This window comes from Xyrauchen texanus, chromosome 28 (genome assembly GCF_025860055.1).
Source record: "Xyrauchen texanus isolate HMW12.3.18 chromosome 28, RBS_HiC_50CHRs, whole genome shotgun sequence".
NCBI lineage: Eukaryota > Metazoa > Chordata > Actinopteri > Cypriniformes > Catostomidae > Xyrauchen > Xyrauchen texanus.
In genome coordinates, this window is record NC_068303.1 from 17,157,184 (window position 1) to 17,173,356 (window position 16,173).

Genomic DNA, 16,173 nt, shown 5'->3' on the forward strand with positions numbered 1-16,173 from the left:
TGTAAAAATCTAAATTTAACTCTCTGGAAATCGATGATTTGTCATGGAGAATATGTTGTTTTTGTGTCCACCAGGAGGTGCTGAGGACCACAGAGACAGCGCTGGCCATGAACAGGTACATTGCATCTGCAGTGCTTCCTCTGTTGACCCGCTGTGCTCATCTGTTTGCTCACACAGAGCACTATGCAGCTCTCATTGACACTACGCTGCACACCATATATCGCCTCTCCAAGGGCCGATCGCTCACCAAAGCCCAGAGAGATGCTATTGAGGAATGCCTAATGGCCATCTGCACGTAAGAGCTTACAAAGTCTACTCCGAAAAGCCTTTAGTTGGGAGGTTGGGATTGTTTCCTCACTGAAAATCATTCACATATTCTTCAGAAATCTTCGGCCATCAATGCTGCAGCAGCTTTTGCGTCGTCTTGTGTTTGATGTGCCACAGCTTACAGAGTACTGCAAGATGCCCATTAAGGTGAGTTTACTGGAAATACAAAAAATATTGGTTTCCAAACAGGTTTTTTGAACACTCACCCTGTATTCCATTGGTCGGTCATACATATAGTCCCACCCCAAACTTACAACATTGGTTGTGCCAATGTCAGGCTGGTCGGGATGCTTAAACAAAGCAATGTTTGATAGTCCCACAGAGCCACAGTGTTTATTCCAGGCCGTTTTTCCAAAAATCAACCTACAAAGGGGCCTGGGTAGCTCGGCGAGTATTGATGCTGACTACCACCCCTGGAGTCGTGAGTTCGAATCCAGGGTGTGCTGGGTGACTCTGGCCAGGTCTCCTAAGCAACCAAATTGTCCCAGTTTCTAGGGAGGGTAGAGTCACATGGGCTAACCACCTTGTGGTCTTGATTAGTGGTTCTCGCTCTCAATGGGGCGCATGGTAAGTTGTGCGTGGATCACGGAGAGTAGCATGAGCCTCTGCATACTGGGAGTCTCCGCGGTGCTGTGCACAGCGAGCGACGTGGTAAGATGCGTGAATTGACTGTCTCAGAAGTGGAGACAGATGGGACTTGTCCTCCGTCACCCGGATTGAGGTGAGTATCCGTGCCACCACGAGGACCTACTAAGTAGTGGGAATTGGGCATTCCAAATTGGGAGAAAAAGGGGAAAAATAAATACAAAAATCAACACACAGTAGCAAAAACACATTTATACTATACCTTTTATCATGTGTTCTGACAGCTTTTCACACCCTGCATACCCACCCACACATAGCATTTACCTGATGCAGCTGACAACATGAGTCAACACAAATCGTCCTACCCATGATCCTTTGGTAGCCAGGTGTGAGCAGGTCATACTCTCCTTACAATTTCAGCACATTGTCTTCCTGCTGGCCCACTGCTCTGATGGCAGCTGTCTTCCCAATCATAACTACTCTATCATTGGGCAGGCTAATCAGGAGAGGGCTTGGCAGACTACATATCTTTCAATTATTTATCAGACATGTGACTTTGAACTATCTCATATATATTATAATACAATGAAAAATACTTATATCTAACCTAGTAATAGAGCTGCTCAGTCATGATGATAATTAGAAGGGGACAATAATTAATTTTTACACTGGCTCCCAGTTACATTTAGGATTGAATTTAAAGTATTATTACTGGTATATAAATCACTCAATGGCTAGGACCTCAAAATATTGCAGATATGCTCACTGAATATAAACCCAACAGATCACTCAGATCATTAGGATCACATCAGCTAGAAATACCAAGGGTTCACTCTAAGCAAGGAGAGTCTGCTTTTAGCTATTATGCCAGCCGCAGCTGGAACCAGCTTCCAGAAGAGATCAGATGTGCTCCTACATTAGTCACATTCAAATCCAGACTTAAAACACATCTGTTTAGCTGTGCATTTACTGAATGAGCACTGTGCCACTGTGTGTCTGACTGTTTGTACTGTATTTTATTTTATTTTATATTCTAAACTGTTTCAATTATTTTTTATTCTTATTTTAATCTCTTCTTTGAATTACCATTGTGTATGAAATGTGCTATATAAATAAACTTGCCTTGCCTTGCCTAATTTTGATAAATGAATTCTCAGTTTTAAATGTATTACCCAAGATAATACTCACCTGAGTCTGAAAATGTCAGCCAAGTATCCTAAGTATTGAAGGACAATCCACATCCCTGTTTATCCTTGCAGCTTTTGACCAACCACTATGAGCAGAATTGGAAGTACTACTGTCTGCCAACAGGCCTGGGCAGCTCTGGTATGGCATCAGAGGAGGAACTCCATCTCACCAAGAAACTCTTCTGGGGACTTTTTGACGCTCTTTCCCAGAAGGTAAAATAGAAGCCACAAAAATTACTTCAGTTTTAATTGCATTTAATTGCAAAGTAATTGCATTTATTTTATCAGATCACAGTGGAACATTACACTAAACTGGTAAATGATCCACCCAATTTGAACGTGTTTCAATTCACATTGGATATTTTGTCTTGTTTTTCAGTAATAAAAAAGTATCTAAAAATCCATAAAACTATATAATGTTACTATAATGTAGGTAATTGTGTAAGATATTAAGAATTGTTTTCAGAGAATATATTTTGAATTACGTTTATCTCAACCCATTACCGTGGAGAATTATGTTTTGCTCCTCAAGTTAGTTTATCTTGGTTTAAGGACAGAGGTGGAAAGTAATGAATTACAACTGCTCTATTTACAGTACTTGAGTACAATTGAAAATAAATATTCAAGTGTTCTACTTTTATTACTTTTATATATTACAAAGCACAACAAATTACAAAACATTCCTGAATGTTCGGAAATGTATAGACATTAAACAGAAATGCGTGTCTGCTACATATTTTACATTTATGCATTTGGCAGACACTTTTATCCAAAGGACTTATGACAATTTTCCACTGCATGTAACGGTTTTATTCGCATCAACTCTACTCACTTTACTTTTCTGAGCTTGCATTACCACTGCAGTTTAGTGCCTCCTAAGTGTGGGTGGGATTATAGGCTGATCGTCATAGTTGTGCTGCCTCTACTGCTGTGACATCATCTTAAACACGATTAAAAACTGACCAAAACAATAACACAACTGCTAGCTGTTAGCTACTAGCTCATTGTGCAGCATAAAGCAGTTGTTGCATGGTGATTTTACACAAGTGTAACAGTTAAATTGGCCTGGTTGTTTAGAAGCAAGCTTCCAGTTGCTGTTGCCAGTCAACTAAATAAAGTGAAGCTTTCAAGCAGAGTATAGAGTTAACGTAACAGAACGTACCATCCTCCATCGTGGACTCCAGGGCACTCTCCCTCCCATTGCTCGCCAGTTTAGATAGCATCCATTTGGTCGAACCATTTCCATTTTTCCTTGATTGTTCTGTAGTCACTTAAAAACATTTTTTTTTTTACTTTTTCCTACACTGTTGGTTGGTCCGGTGGTAGCCGTGTGTGGCCAACAGACACGTCCTCAGATAATTTTTAGTTTCGCTAATCGCTAACTAGTGGACCGTCTGTACCTCGTTTATTTACCACGGTTATAGTTATTGCTGTTACTAACTTTAAAACTAGCAGATTGATGTCGCGTGTCGGAAATCCAGTGACGCTGGTAGTGACGATTCTCCCTGACCAATCAGTGATCTGCAGGATTTTTATGTCATATTTCGTATCGGCTCGGCTCGCTTGGAACCTCAACCGAGGTGGTATTAAAATAAGTATCAGGTACCAGGTGCTATCCACAGTGGAAAACCCCCAAAAAGGGAGCAGAGTCGAGTTGAGTCGAGATGTACCGTGCAGTGGAAAGCCACATTACAGAGCACGTATTACAGGGACAATCCCCCAGAGCAACCTGGAGTTAAGTGCCTTGCTCAAAGACACAATGGTGGTGGCTGTGGGGATTGACCTGACAACCTTCAGCTTAACAGTCTAGTGCTTTAGCCCACTACGCCACCACCACTCCACACTACACAAATGAAGCCTGCAGGGCACAGCAGTGCGACCGTGAAATTCACATTCTATGATAAGAAATGTTTTCAGTATCTTCTTTATTGTCACAAGATACAATAATATTTTACAGTAGATACTGCCACTGAAAGAAATACTGTAAGCTCTCAAAAGAAAAACTCCTCACAACTATGCAAAGTGTTCAGTTAGTATCACATGATGCGCTTTTCTTAAAGAGATGTAACCAAATTAGCAGTGTCCAGAGACAATAAATTAATAAAAAATAAATAAACTTAAATTGAATATTATATATACATACAATAAGCTGCTAAACAATATCATTAAAAAGTTTTAGAACACTAAGACATTTTACTTTTGAAAGAAATTGTCGCTTCTGTTCACCAAGGACGAAGAATTGCAGTAAAGACATCTATAATGTTACAAATGACTATTTCTATTTAAACAAATGCTAAATTCTTCAAACCTACTGATCATCCAAAAATCCTTCACTTGCAGCAATGCAATTATTTGGCCTGTACTGGTCATTGAAGCTGCCATTTAAGGACCTGTGAGGGGTCTTTTTTTCCATGATTTGTCTTATTGCTGTCATCCTCTTCTCTCTGTCCTGGTTAGATCCAGTGTGATTTTTTCTTTCAAAATAATAGTGCATGTAATAGCCTTCATCTCTTTAAAAATAAATAAATAAATAAAATAGACTGTTGAATTTCAGGAGAAATATTTATTTTTCTCAATTTTTAAAACCAAAATTTGACTTGCTAGTGTAAAGTGACTTGTAAAAACACAGTACCTCTGCAACTTTTAATTGTTGTAGTAATAAGAAAAAAATATAGAGTACCAAATTAGCACATTATAATGATTTCTTAAGGATTTATTGTGTGACTGTATTTTCCTAGTAGACTGGACTAATGACTGCTGAAAATATGGCTTTGACATCACTGGTAAAATACAATTATTTTAAACCATAATAATAATTTACAACTTTACTTATGTTTTGACAGTAGTTTTGATCAATGTAATGCATCCATTTCTTTCAAAAACTGTCTGGTATTATGTACAGTATATACAGTATATGATATATTTTCATAAAAGTACCTCACTTGAGAATTTTTTCAGCAAACATATTATTTACTCTTACTTACCAGTACTAGTGAATTTTTACTAAATTACTCTTTCCACCACTGTTTAAGGATTTTAAAATATTTTTTAATTGTAAAAAAAGACAATAATACTGATTGGGAAAATGTTTTTGACATGATTTAGCACACCTAGTCTGCAAGTATACAATGGTCTTTCAGACCCAAATGTTGTAATACAGAGTCGGGCTATCATAATGAACAAGTAGCTATTAGAGCTCATAATCGTTTGATTAAAACGTCATGATTCCTCATTTTCAGCAAAAGCATGATATAATCAAACCTTGGTTTTTAACTCCATTGTCTGTTTTGCAGAAATATGATGCAGAGCTTTTCAAAATGGCAATGCCATGTTTGAGTGCCATAGCCGGTGCCTTGCCACCTGACTATGTGGATTCCAGCCAAGATTCCACTTTAGTTAAGCAGGCCTCTGTGGATGCTCAAGGCAACTTTGACCCCCAGCCGATTAGCACTGCTAAGTATGTACCATTGCAACACAGGTCTCTGAAATAGCATATAGGCATCCTTTCACTGGAGGTTCTGTTTTATTCCTAATGATCGGTGAAACAAAAAGTACCAGCCACCAGATAGCACCAAGAAGCAAAGAGTGTTACAGATAAGCTGAAGAAATGTCATACAAATTAAATATTAAACTCACTGAAACTATGAAAAACTTCACTTAACAGTAAGCTGCATGAAAATAATACGAAAGAAAAATGGCCTATCCTTATTAACCAAGAAAGCAAAAGAGGCAGAGTGCTAAACTACAGCTGTGAATATACCTTTAGAGCTCAGCCCATATCACCACATGACTTTGTTGGTATATTCTCTCGACCTATCTTGCTGGTGCGGTGATGATCCACTAGTGCGTAACACTGCCTCTGGCGGTCATTAGGAATTCACACAACCAAAGAAACATATGTAACTAACATTTCTGTGATAATGTTTTCATGATTCATGATATACTGTTTTTTCCTTTTCAGCATCTCCCTGCCTGAAAAATTAGATTACATTGCAAACAAGTATGCTGAGTATTCCCATGAGAAATGGTTGTCTGAGAAGGTTGGACGATTTTAAAGCTCATCACATTAATTTTGCACATTTCGTTGTGCCACTAGAGTTCAACATTTCCACCTCTTTTTCTGTTGGATATCTCAAAGAGTGAGTACTTGTTTTTATCTTGTATGGTGATAGATCACTCTTGGCTGGACTGCAGGAGATAAAGTAGATGACAAAGCTAAAACTCACCCTCTTTTGAAACCATACAAAACACTGAGTGAAAAGGTAACCTCTTTAGTACATATTCTGTCACATAAACATCAAATAATATTTCAAGAGTTATTCAAGAGTGCAAAGATGTAATGTCTAAAATGTAATCAATGCAAATCCATGTTGTCTAGGAAAGGGAGACTTACCGCTATCCTGTGAAAGAGACTCTAAAGAGCATGTTGGCAATGGGATGGAACATTGAGAGGACCAAAGAAAGAGATGCCATGTTTCAGCAAAGAGAATCAGAAAAGCAGCGCAAGACATCAGTGTCTTCTCAGGTAAGGATTGGATAGCAAGAGGTAATTTAATAAATTCATTACTGTCAATACATCACAGAAAATCAAAGCATAAAGCACATTGTGTTGCTTCTTCATGGTTTTTACAGGGTGAGTTTAGCCCTGCTCCACAGGATCTGGATAATGTAATTCTGTCAAGAGAACTACAGGCAAGTCCACAATGAAAATCGGGGATGTTTTTAAAATGAAAAACAAAGAAACATTACAAAGAAACAAAGGTTTAAAAATAAATTCAAAATATTTAAGATGGCACCATTTCTAGATTTCTAATCGAATAAGCTTATTTTTGACAATGACCATGGTAACTCTGTAGAAAAGGCCAGATATCCTTGATATAGTTCCAAAAAGCAACTATCAGCTGTCAATCGGTAAAACCAATATATTTCTCTACCTCTAATTGATATGATCCATTATATTAGCTAAGATTAATCATTAGTTTTTACACACTTTTTCACGTCTGTGCCAGCTCAAGTGTATGTTGTCATTAAAGCAACTGGGACATACTAAATACTAAAATAAAATAAATTAGTAGTACAGTTTCATTTAGACTTTTCACTCTAATTGTTATGCTGATAAAATAATCTATGATGAAAAAACTTATTCAGTTAGAAAAATGCATAATTAAAAATGTTTTCAAGTGGTCATTTTGAACCCCACTTACATTACACTTACTTAAACCTTGTTTTCATTGCAATCATTTCAACAGGGGATGGTAGAAACAGTTGCAGAAAATTACCATAACATTTGGGCGAAGAAGAAGAAAATAGAACTTGATAGTAAAGGTGAAGCTCTTTTCCTGGAAAATGTCAGTTTGTCTAATCCTGCATAAACAGCCTCAGGGGAATTAGTTGTATGTGTGTTTACATTGACAGGAGGAGGAAATCATCCACTGTTGGTACCTTATGACACCCTGACAGCAAAGGAGAAGCACAGAGACAAAGAGAAGGCCCAAGAGCTCTTTAAATTTATTCAGGTCAATGGATACACCATTAGCAGGTTAGTGCCCTCACTAAGCATCCCCATATGTATGGATTGGCTATGTCACTCTCTATCTCCTCTCCACCAATAGCTGTTGTGTGGTGTGAGTGTTCTGGTGCACTATGGCTGCTGTAGCATCATCCAGCTGGATGTTTCAGAATTTTGGTGGAGATTCCCCTGCTCGTGTTGTAAAGTGCTTTTAGTGCAAAAACAATTGTAACAAATTAAACACTTTCTAATCGCTTTATTATTGTTTTTTTGTGCATATGAAGAGGTCTGAAGGACATGGAGCAAGACTCCTCCTCTATGGAGAAAAGAATTGCCTATAAGTTCCTTAAGAGGCTCCTGAGCTATGTCGATTCTGCACAGGAGTTTATTGCTCATCTTGGTTGGTGGAAATAAAGATGATGGATATAGACACTGAAAGATTGAGATGTTTAGAAACATAAGAATTTGATTACTTTATAATTTCCTCTATCTTTGCTTAAAATGTTCAGAGGCTATGGCCACAAGTGGAAAGACAGACAAATCTCCCCATGATCAAGAGATCAAGTTTTTTGCTAAGGTAAGATTCTGATTGCAAGCAAAAACTTTCTTACCATAAGCAGAAAAGTAACCAAATATTTTATGATTAAGGCTAGTTTTTAATGGTTGTTTTCCTAATCTCCTCCAACACAGATTCTGCTGCCCCTAATAGACCAATATTTCAAGAACCACTGCTTGCACTTCCTGTCATCCCCCAACATCAACCTGAGCAGCAGTGGCTATGCATCCAACAAAGAGAAGGAGATGATCACAAGGTGCTGCTGTTATAGTAAATCCAAATGCTTTTACTCTTCATGTTTACCTCATTTCTTTAATTATACTCATTCTAACTTGAATCATCCTTCTGGTCCCACCATAGTCTATTCTGTAAGCTGGCAGCACTTGTCAGACATAGGATTACTCTCTTTGGTAAGAGATATCTTGGCATTTATTTTCTTCTCAGAAATGGGCTTCATTTTGCCTGTTACACCTCACTTCACTGCTATAACCCTATCTGTTCGTTCAGGAAGTGACTCTACCACCATGGTGAGCTGCTTGCACATTTTGTCACGATCAATGGACTTCAGGTAGTGTGCAAAATCTTAGTCCAACTCATTTATATCTTGATCAACCAACAGTGGTTGATGTCTCAGTCTTTTTGGGGTCTGGCCTGTGTTACCTGTAGGACTGTCATGAAGTCTGGCACAGAGCTGGTGAAGGCTGGTGTCAGGACGTTCTTTGACAATGCAGCAGAAGATCTAGAGAAGACTCTGGAGAACTTGAAGCTGGGGAAGATGGGTCAGTCACGCACTCAGATGAAGGGCGTCACCCAGATCATCAGCTACACCTCAGTGGCCTTGCTGCCCATCCTGACTGTTCTCTTTCAGCATGTCATCCAGCACCAGTTTGGAGCAGAGCTCCTACGTGAGTGAGCTGGTCTTTTAGGGTTCAAATAAAGTTGCTAAGTCTGACTTTTGAAGTATTGAACTATAGTGAAAGCTTAGTTTTATCTCCCGGGTCCAACATGTGAGTAAACATTTTCTTTGGTGAGTAAATAAAACAAATTAACCTGCCAGCTGGCCGTTTCATTAGGAACTCTATAGTTGCTGATATAAGTGACATGATCCATTCAAATCAATGTGACTCAAAACTTCTGTCGAAATCCTTGTCTTGTAACAACTTGTGGAAAATGTATCATCAGAGGTTTATCTGTGAAGCCTAAAGCCTTTTTCTCCCTGCAAATCTGTGGCAACAAATATGTAGAATATTCCTTGCAATAATCCACCAAAAAATAGCTAAATAATTTAATTGTCATAGGGACAAATCTATATATAAGTTTAATCAAATTAACACAAAAACAGTTTATTTTCATGGCCAGCTAAATATAATCTTGGCCGGTAAATTTTCTCAATTCACCTGCCACTGGCAGGTGTTGCAATGACTTAATTTTGGACACTAGTGACATCCATTAGCTTTAATGACTTGGTATAATTGTACAAAACTTCCTTAACTAGTATGCAGCATCCTTGCTCAAAAATTATTTTTGTATTCCTCAAAGTAATTGCACTTGTATTTTCCAGTGGATGACATTCAGCTGTCCTGCTACCGTATCTTGACAAGCCTCTACTCTATAGGCACTGGCAAGAACATCTATGTTGAGAAGTAAAAAACATTACATTATTGCTTATGGAGCTGTTATTATTTTTTTGTTCTATATCAATATGGCTTTACATATTTGTTATTTGTTTACTTATTTTTATTGAGACCATTATGCTGGGTTTTTACAGACAGCTTCCTGTACTGGGTGAATGTTTGTCTACTTTGGTTGGAGCCATGCCTGTTGCCTTCCTAGAGCCTCACCTGAATATGCACAACCCTCAATCTGTCTTCAACACCAAGACACCAAGAGAAAGAGCTAGTGGGTATCTTTGGCATGATCGGAGAGTATTTTAAACCTTTTGAGTCCACCGAGAAACCATATTATGAATGGATTTTTTAATTTTACCATATCACAAAATGTCACTTATGGTGGCAGTGACATGTTTGACTGTAGAAAAACCACAAATTGTTAAAATGCTGTCTTAACATTGAACTATTTGCAGTTTTGAGCATGCCAGACACAGTGGATGAGATGTGTCCTGAGATGCCCCACCTGGAAGGCCTTATGAAGGATATTAGTGACATTTCTGAAACTGGAGCACGCTACACAGAGATGCCACATGTCATCGAGGTCATCCTACCCATGTTGTGTAGCTACCTGTCTTACTGGTGGGCCAAAGGCCCAGATAACTCCCAAAGTGATTCCAATTGTTGCACAACCGTCACGTCTGAGCATCTTAGCTTTATCCTGGGCAATGTCCTCAAGATTCTGAATAACAACCTTGGTATTGATAATGCCCCCTGGATGAAAAGACTTGCAGGTGAGGGCCACTTCTTCAAGTTCTTGAAAGATGTTCAGGGTTTTTCCATCATTTACATTTTATTACGCCATAAAGGTTATCGCCAACCTTACTACAATTTAAATATCACTATTTTACAGCAGTAACATTAACTGTGATATTTTAAGAAAAATTAGTTTTATTTTAAATAATCTATTAGGTAGAATCTAATAGCTGTTTTATTTTTTTTTTACAAAGTCTGGCTGCATTGCCTTTAACTACAGTAATGAGGAGCCATCCATGCTCTAGCCTATGCTAATGCTATGGCACTGTAAATATATCGGCACAGATATGGGCAACACATTTTTATAGAAAAAGATGTTAATTAAATAGTTTAGTTGAATTTCATTTATTTTTGTGAATCAACGTCACAAAAAATTCAAAACAGCGCCACGATATGCAGAAAAGGACAGTGAACTTTTGGGCCAGTTGCAATGTAAAATCCTAGGCCAATTTCTATTCCCAGTCCAGCCCTGTGTAAAGCGTACTGTTGGCAAGTTAGTGTGAGTTAAAAAAACAATGGGAATTGCGTACATTGGCTCCAGTATGTTTATTATGAAATCCCTTGCAGTGTAGTTGTATGGAGAATCTGTGTGGACATCCTTACAAATAAAACAAATTATAGACATAGCATATTCTGAGTTTGGAATTTTGTTCAAATATAAATAATTGAGTCTTTGATTACCTAATACTGAAGTACATTTTGTCTTCTCACACATTTTATATTTTTTTCAAAAAATATGAATGTGGAAAACTGCTACTAAAATTTACCTCACAATGCAATGAATACTGTATTGTGATGTAAATATTGTGATACTTTAAAATATGTATTTTGCCCCACTTCCCAATTGCAATGCCTTCTCAACTCTTTCCTATGTAGTATACACCCAGCCTATCATTAGCAAGGCTAGTGCAGATCTCTTGAGGGCTCACTTCCTGCCAACCTTGGAGAAGCTAAAGAAGAAGACAGTGAAAGTGGTGACTGAGGAAGAGCTGTTGAGGGCTGAAAGCAGGGCAGACACTCAAGAAGCTGAACTGCAGATTCTAGATGAGTTTGCTGTTCTCTGCAGGGATCTGTATGCCTTCTATCCCATGCTCATTCGTTATGTGGACAATAATAGGTATGTATGACTTGAGTGGGAGTGGCTAACCCTAAACAAAAAGACAATTTTAACACAGCTTTGACATTTTGGTGTTTTTTTTTAACTAGCCAAGTACTTTTTTGTAATATAGAGATAAAAACAAGATATTACCATCTCTCTTTTTTTTTTCTGATCAAGATCCAAATGGCTGAAGGAACCAGATTTAGATTCAACTGAACTTTTCAATATGGTTTCTGAGATTTTCATCCTTTGGTGCAAATCTCATGTAGGTTCTCTGCATAGCTCCAAAGAATACTTTAAAGAAGTTTAAAAAATGTTACGATTTCCAAAAGATGTCTTTGTTTTTTGTTCACAGAACTTTAAAAGGGAAGAGCAAAATTTTGTGGTGCAAAATGAGATCAACAACCTGGCATTCCTCACCGGAGACAGCAAGACAAAGATGTCAAAAGTACGTGTATATAACTGCAAATAATATTATATGTAAATAACTGCAAGACAATATTAATTGGACCCAAAAACTGAGGTCTGAGCTAATGATCAAATTATGTTAAAAAGCAAGTATTCTATGGGTTTGGAACCAAGGAGCTCTAAAAAATCCCATTCTTCTCTAATGTGGTGCTCAGTTGGCGCAGGGTCCCCACGATTCCCCCGGAAGTATGCACGATTTTGTCAGCAGTTGTCATGTGATTTGCTCTGCAACTGCAGAAAAATGACATCCTCACAACACTCATAACACTAATGGTAGGCTACAGTATTATAAGTCTGGCCTGGCCAATCAAATTAGGCAAAAACAATTATTAAATAACTATAAATAAATTACAAATGGATTTTACAACAGAAGACAAGTGGTAATTAGCACAATCAAAAGCTGTTTAAAAATGGCATCATGATGTGTCATGAATTCATTCTGTGGCTTTAGCGTGTTGCTTTAATAAATATTATTTAAATAACCATTAATCAAGACTGTAAAATCAAGAGTTCCCGTTTGTTTATTAGTTTACTCTCTCAAATGCATAAAATATGCACATGAAGTGTAGGAAAAAAGGAACCTTATCGTCGTCTCCTCCTGTGTGCCAAACAAAGATGTTTGAGTTAAGTTTGTTTTCAACCTCATTAGCTTGGTGCTTTATGCTTCAGGTTTGTACATGAGCTGTGACATCAATAGTTTGAGTCGGGGAAAAACAATTAGTCAATTCATGCTTTTAGTAGCCCACCAAAAACAATCGCCGGAAAATGATGTAGTACAATGTAATGAAATGATTGTGATCAAACATTTTCATTAAAACAAATTATTTTTTCCGAATACATGGTTGTTTTTGAATGGTCATTAATGGGGAAACATGCTCTTCAAGGGATAGTTCACCCAAAATTTTATTTTAATTCTCTCATAATTTATTCATCATGCCATCCCAGATGTGTATGACTCTCTTCTGCTAAACACAAACAAAGATTTTTAGAAAAATATCTCAGCTATGTGCCAACATTTTAAGCTCCAAAAATCACATAAAGGTAGCTTAAAACTAATCCACAAGACTCCAGTGGTTAAATTCATGTCTTCTGAAGCGATATGATAGGTGTGGATGAGAAATAGACAATATTTAAGTCAATATTTTTTTTTTACTACAAATTCTCCTCCCTGTGATATGCATGAAGAATGTGAATTGCCAAAAACAAATGAATATGAAAGTGGAGATTGATAGTAAAATAGGACTTTTGGTCACCATTCATTTCCATTTTATAGACCTACAGAGCTGAGATATTCTTCTAAAAATCTTTGTTTGTGTTCAGCAGAAGAAAGTAAGTCATACACATTTGGGATGGCATGCGGGTGAGTAAATGATGAGAGAATTTTCATTTTGGGGTGAACTATCCCTTTAAGCACTGGAGGGTATAGTTCCTCCATACTCCAGCAGGGGTGAACTGGGGACCTGTTACCAGCCAATTCCTTCCCCTTGGTTGGAGCCACCTGCCATGTCCACATTTGTCATATTTTACACTCATGTGTTGGCAGCTGGCTCCTTTATTGCTGGATTGTTCTAAGCAGTAAAAGATTTAGGCATATGTTTTCTTACATTTATTGCTTTGTGAAACCAGTCTGGAGGTCAGGATCAAGAGAGAAGAGAAAAAAGAAGAAAAGGAGAGTTATACTCTGTCCAGACTTCCCTCATTGTAGCGGCTCACAAGAAGATGCTGCCCATTGGCCTGAACATGTGCACTCCTGGAGACCAGGAGCTCATTTCCCTCGCCAAGATCCGCTACAGTCTGGTGAGTATATTTCTTGTAGTCTTACTCTCTAACACACATAAATCTCTCTAACAAGTCTGTATTTTGCCCTCTAACAGAAAGACACAGATGATGAGGTCAAGGATTACCTGAGAAAGAACCTCCATCTCCAAGAGAAGGTCTAGAGAAGAAAATCATAATCTAACATACATGCTGAGATATTTTCAATGGCTAATATGTTTTTTCTGGTCACATCATAGTCTGCAGACCCAGCAGTACAGTGGCAGTTAAACCTCTATAAAGATGTTGTGGTGAAGAATGAGGGACCTCCAGACTCTGAGCAAAATGTGGAGAGAATTCAGGCCCTCTCAGCTGCCGTGTTCCATTTGGAACAGGTACAATGGATTTAAAGATGCCGCCGGTTTGTGTGGCTTTCCATCTGTTGCCATGATGGTATTGTCCCTGTTAATACAAAATACTACTTCTTTGCTGGGACCTGGTCTTGTCCCTTGGTTTGTCGATTTGTGATATTTAAATATGTGACAGTAGTTTTGCTGGTCATAAGCATGTCTTGTTTTCTGTCCCTCTTTCATACCAACCTGTGAAATTCTACTCTTCTATTAGCTGGTTGTTGTATATTTAGCTCTACTTCAAATGGAGATTTTACTGCTGCATTTAAAGAGGCACTACAATCCTCAGAATTTTTTTTTTTTCATCTCACCAAAGTTTCGAGGAGCATGTTAATGTTTTTAGCTCCACATGTACAAAGATCTTGAACTCTGTTGCTCCCTTGAGGATGGAACATGCTAAACCCAAATTAGCCCCTTAGGTTAAATGATGGCATCCACACTTTAAGGCGGTTATGCAGAAGATCAGAACGTAAATGGAATTAGGACAAACTTAAGGTGTCATATGGAATCCTAAGAAATTCTCTATCAAAGTTACAGAAAGCTGTGAAAGCAGCAAGGTCTAAATATTTCTCTGATGTTATTGCCAATAATTGTCATAGACCTAGAGTGCTTTTTCAACCATAAGTGATATTATCAGTCCTTCTGTAAATATGTCTCTTGATATGTCCCCAAAACTATGTGACTGCTTCCTTAACTTTTTTTGTTGATAGGATAGCAGAGGTCAGATCTAACATCCAGCAACCTGTGTTTGATCCATCGGTTACTCTTTTGGGTTTGGCAACTCTATCGCAATTTGAACACATCTTTTTTCATACACTTAAGAGATTGTTTTACATCTTAAGCCTCAAGATGTTATTCTGACTCACTTCCTGAAACAAATTATAGACACTGTTGGTCCTAGTATATTGTCCATAATGAATGAAAGCTTGGTCACAGGGACTGTACCAGAGTATTTTAAACATGCAGTTGTGTAGCCTCTCCTTAAAAAACCTAATCTTGATAGGACAGTTCTTTCTAATTTTAGACCTATTTGGAGAAAGTGGTACTTGCTCAGTTACAGACTTTTTTTTTTAGATAAAAATAATATTCTTGTAGTTTTTCAGTCAGGTTTTAGAACTTATCATAGTTCTGAATCAGCACTTAAAACTTACTTTAGTTTTTAACAATATTTTTTTAACTGTTGATGCAGGAAATCTGGCGATTCTGGTGCTGTTTGATCCTAGCTCAGCCTTTGATACTTTAGATCATAGTGTTCTAATTTTTCGCGTTGAGCGGTGAATGGGTATTTGTGGAAATGCTCTTAACTGGGTCAAATCATATCTCTCAAATAGAAGTTTCTCAGTTCATCTTGGAGAATTCTCATCTGTCTCAGCCCCTTTTATTTGTGGCATTCCTCATGGCTCTACTCTGGCCCCTGTCTTATTCTCTCTGTACATGCTTCCTTTAGGAAGTGTATTTAAGAAACATGGGGTCTCATTTCACTTTTAGGCAGATGATATCCAAATGTACTTGCCATTGAAAATGAATAACATTAATGCATTAGAACTCCTGCTGGCCTGTCTAAATGATGGGACATCGGGGATGTCTTTAAACTTTTTACACCTCAATGACTCGAAAACAGAGATGGTTATGTTTGGCCCTTCTGATATGGCTGGCTCTGGCAATGTTAATTTGGGACATTTGGCCCCATTCCTTAAATCGTCAGTTAAAAATGTAGGCTTTGTATGTGACAGTGCACTTAATTTGATAAACAGATAAATTAAGTTGTTGAAATGTTTTTTGCAATTGAAAATTTTATCTAAGGTAAAGACTTTCCTGTCTCTTAAGGATTTTGAAAAGGTTGTCCATGCTTTT

At 37.8% G+C, this 16,173-nt stretch overlaps 1 protein-coding gene across 2 annotated transcripts in view; it reads left to right on the top strand.

Annotated features, from left to right (window-relative positions):
- ryr3 (ryanodine receptor 3) overlaps positions 1-16,173 on the top strand; it is a 124,417-nt gene that overhangs the window by 86,668 nt on the left and 21,576 nt on the right. For both annotated transcript variants that reach the window (XM_052095391.1, XM_052095392.1), the window contains exons 47-71: positions 75-295; positions 384-474; positions 2,172-2,312; positions 5,393-5,556; positions 6,061-6,139; positions 6,272-6,361; positions 6,478-6,624; positions 6,732-6,791; positions 7,349-7,424; positions 7,515-7,638; positions 7,893-8,008; positions 8,118-8,185; positions 8,299-8,420; positions 8,525-8,574; positions 8,672-8,732; positions 8,831-9,069; positions 9,726-9,807; positions 9,933-10,063; positions 10,248-10,565; positions 11,464-11,704; positions 11,864-11,951; positions 12,042-12,134; positions 13,781-13,951; positions 14,029-14,088; positions 14,170-14,304. In XM_052095391.1, coding sequence (XP_051951351.1) covers positions 75-295; positions 384-474; positions 2,172-2,312; positions 5,393-5,556; positions 6,061-6,139; positions 6,272-6,361; positions 6,478-6,624; positions 6,732-6,791; positions 7,349-7,424; positions 7,515-7,638; positions 7,893-8,008; positions 8,118-8,185; positions 8,299-8,420; positions 8,525-8,574; positions 8,672-8,732; positions 8,831-9,069; positions 9,726-9,807; positions 9,933-10,063; positions 10,248-10,565; positions 11,464-11,704; positions 11,864-11,951; positions 12,042-12,134; positions 13,781-13,951; positions 14,029-14,088; positions 14,170-14,304 — 3,168 coding nt within the window. The remainder of the gene's footprint in view (positions 1-74; positions 296-383; positions 475-2,171; positions 2,313-5,392; positions 5,557-6,060; positions 6,140-6,271; positions 6,362-6,477; positions 6,625-6,731; positions 6,792-7,348; positions 7,425-7,514; positions 7,639-7,892; positions 8,009-8,117; positions 8,186-8,298; positions 8,421-8,524; positions 8,575-8,671; positions 8,733-8,830; positions 9,070-9,725; positions 9,808-9,932; positions 10,064-10,247; positions 10,566-11,463; positions 11,705-11,863; positions 11,952-12,041; positions 12,135-13,780; positions 13,952-14,028; positions 14,089-14,169; positions 14,305-16,173) is intronic.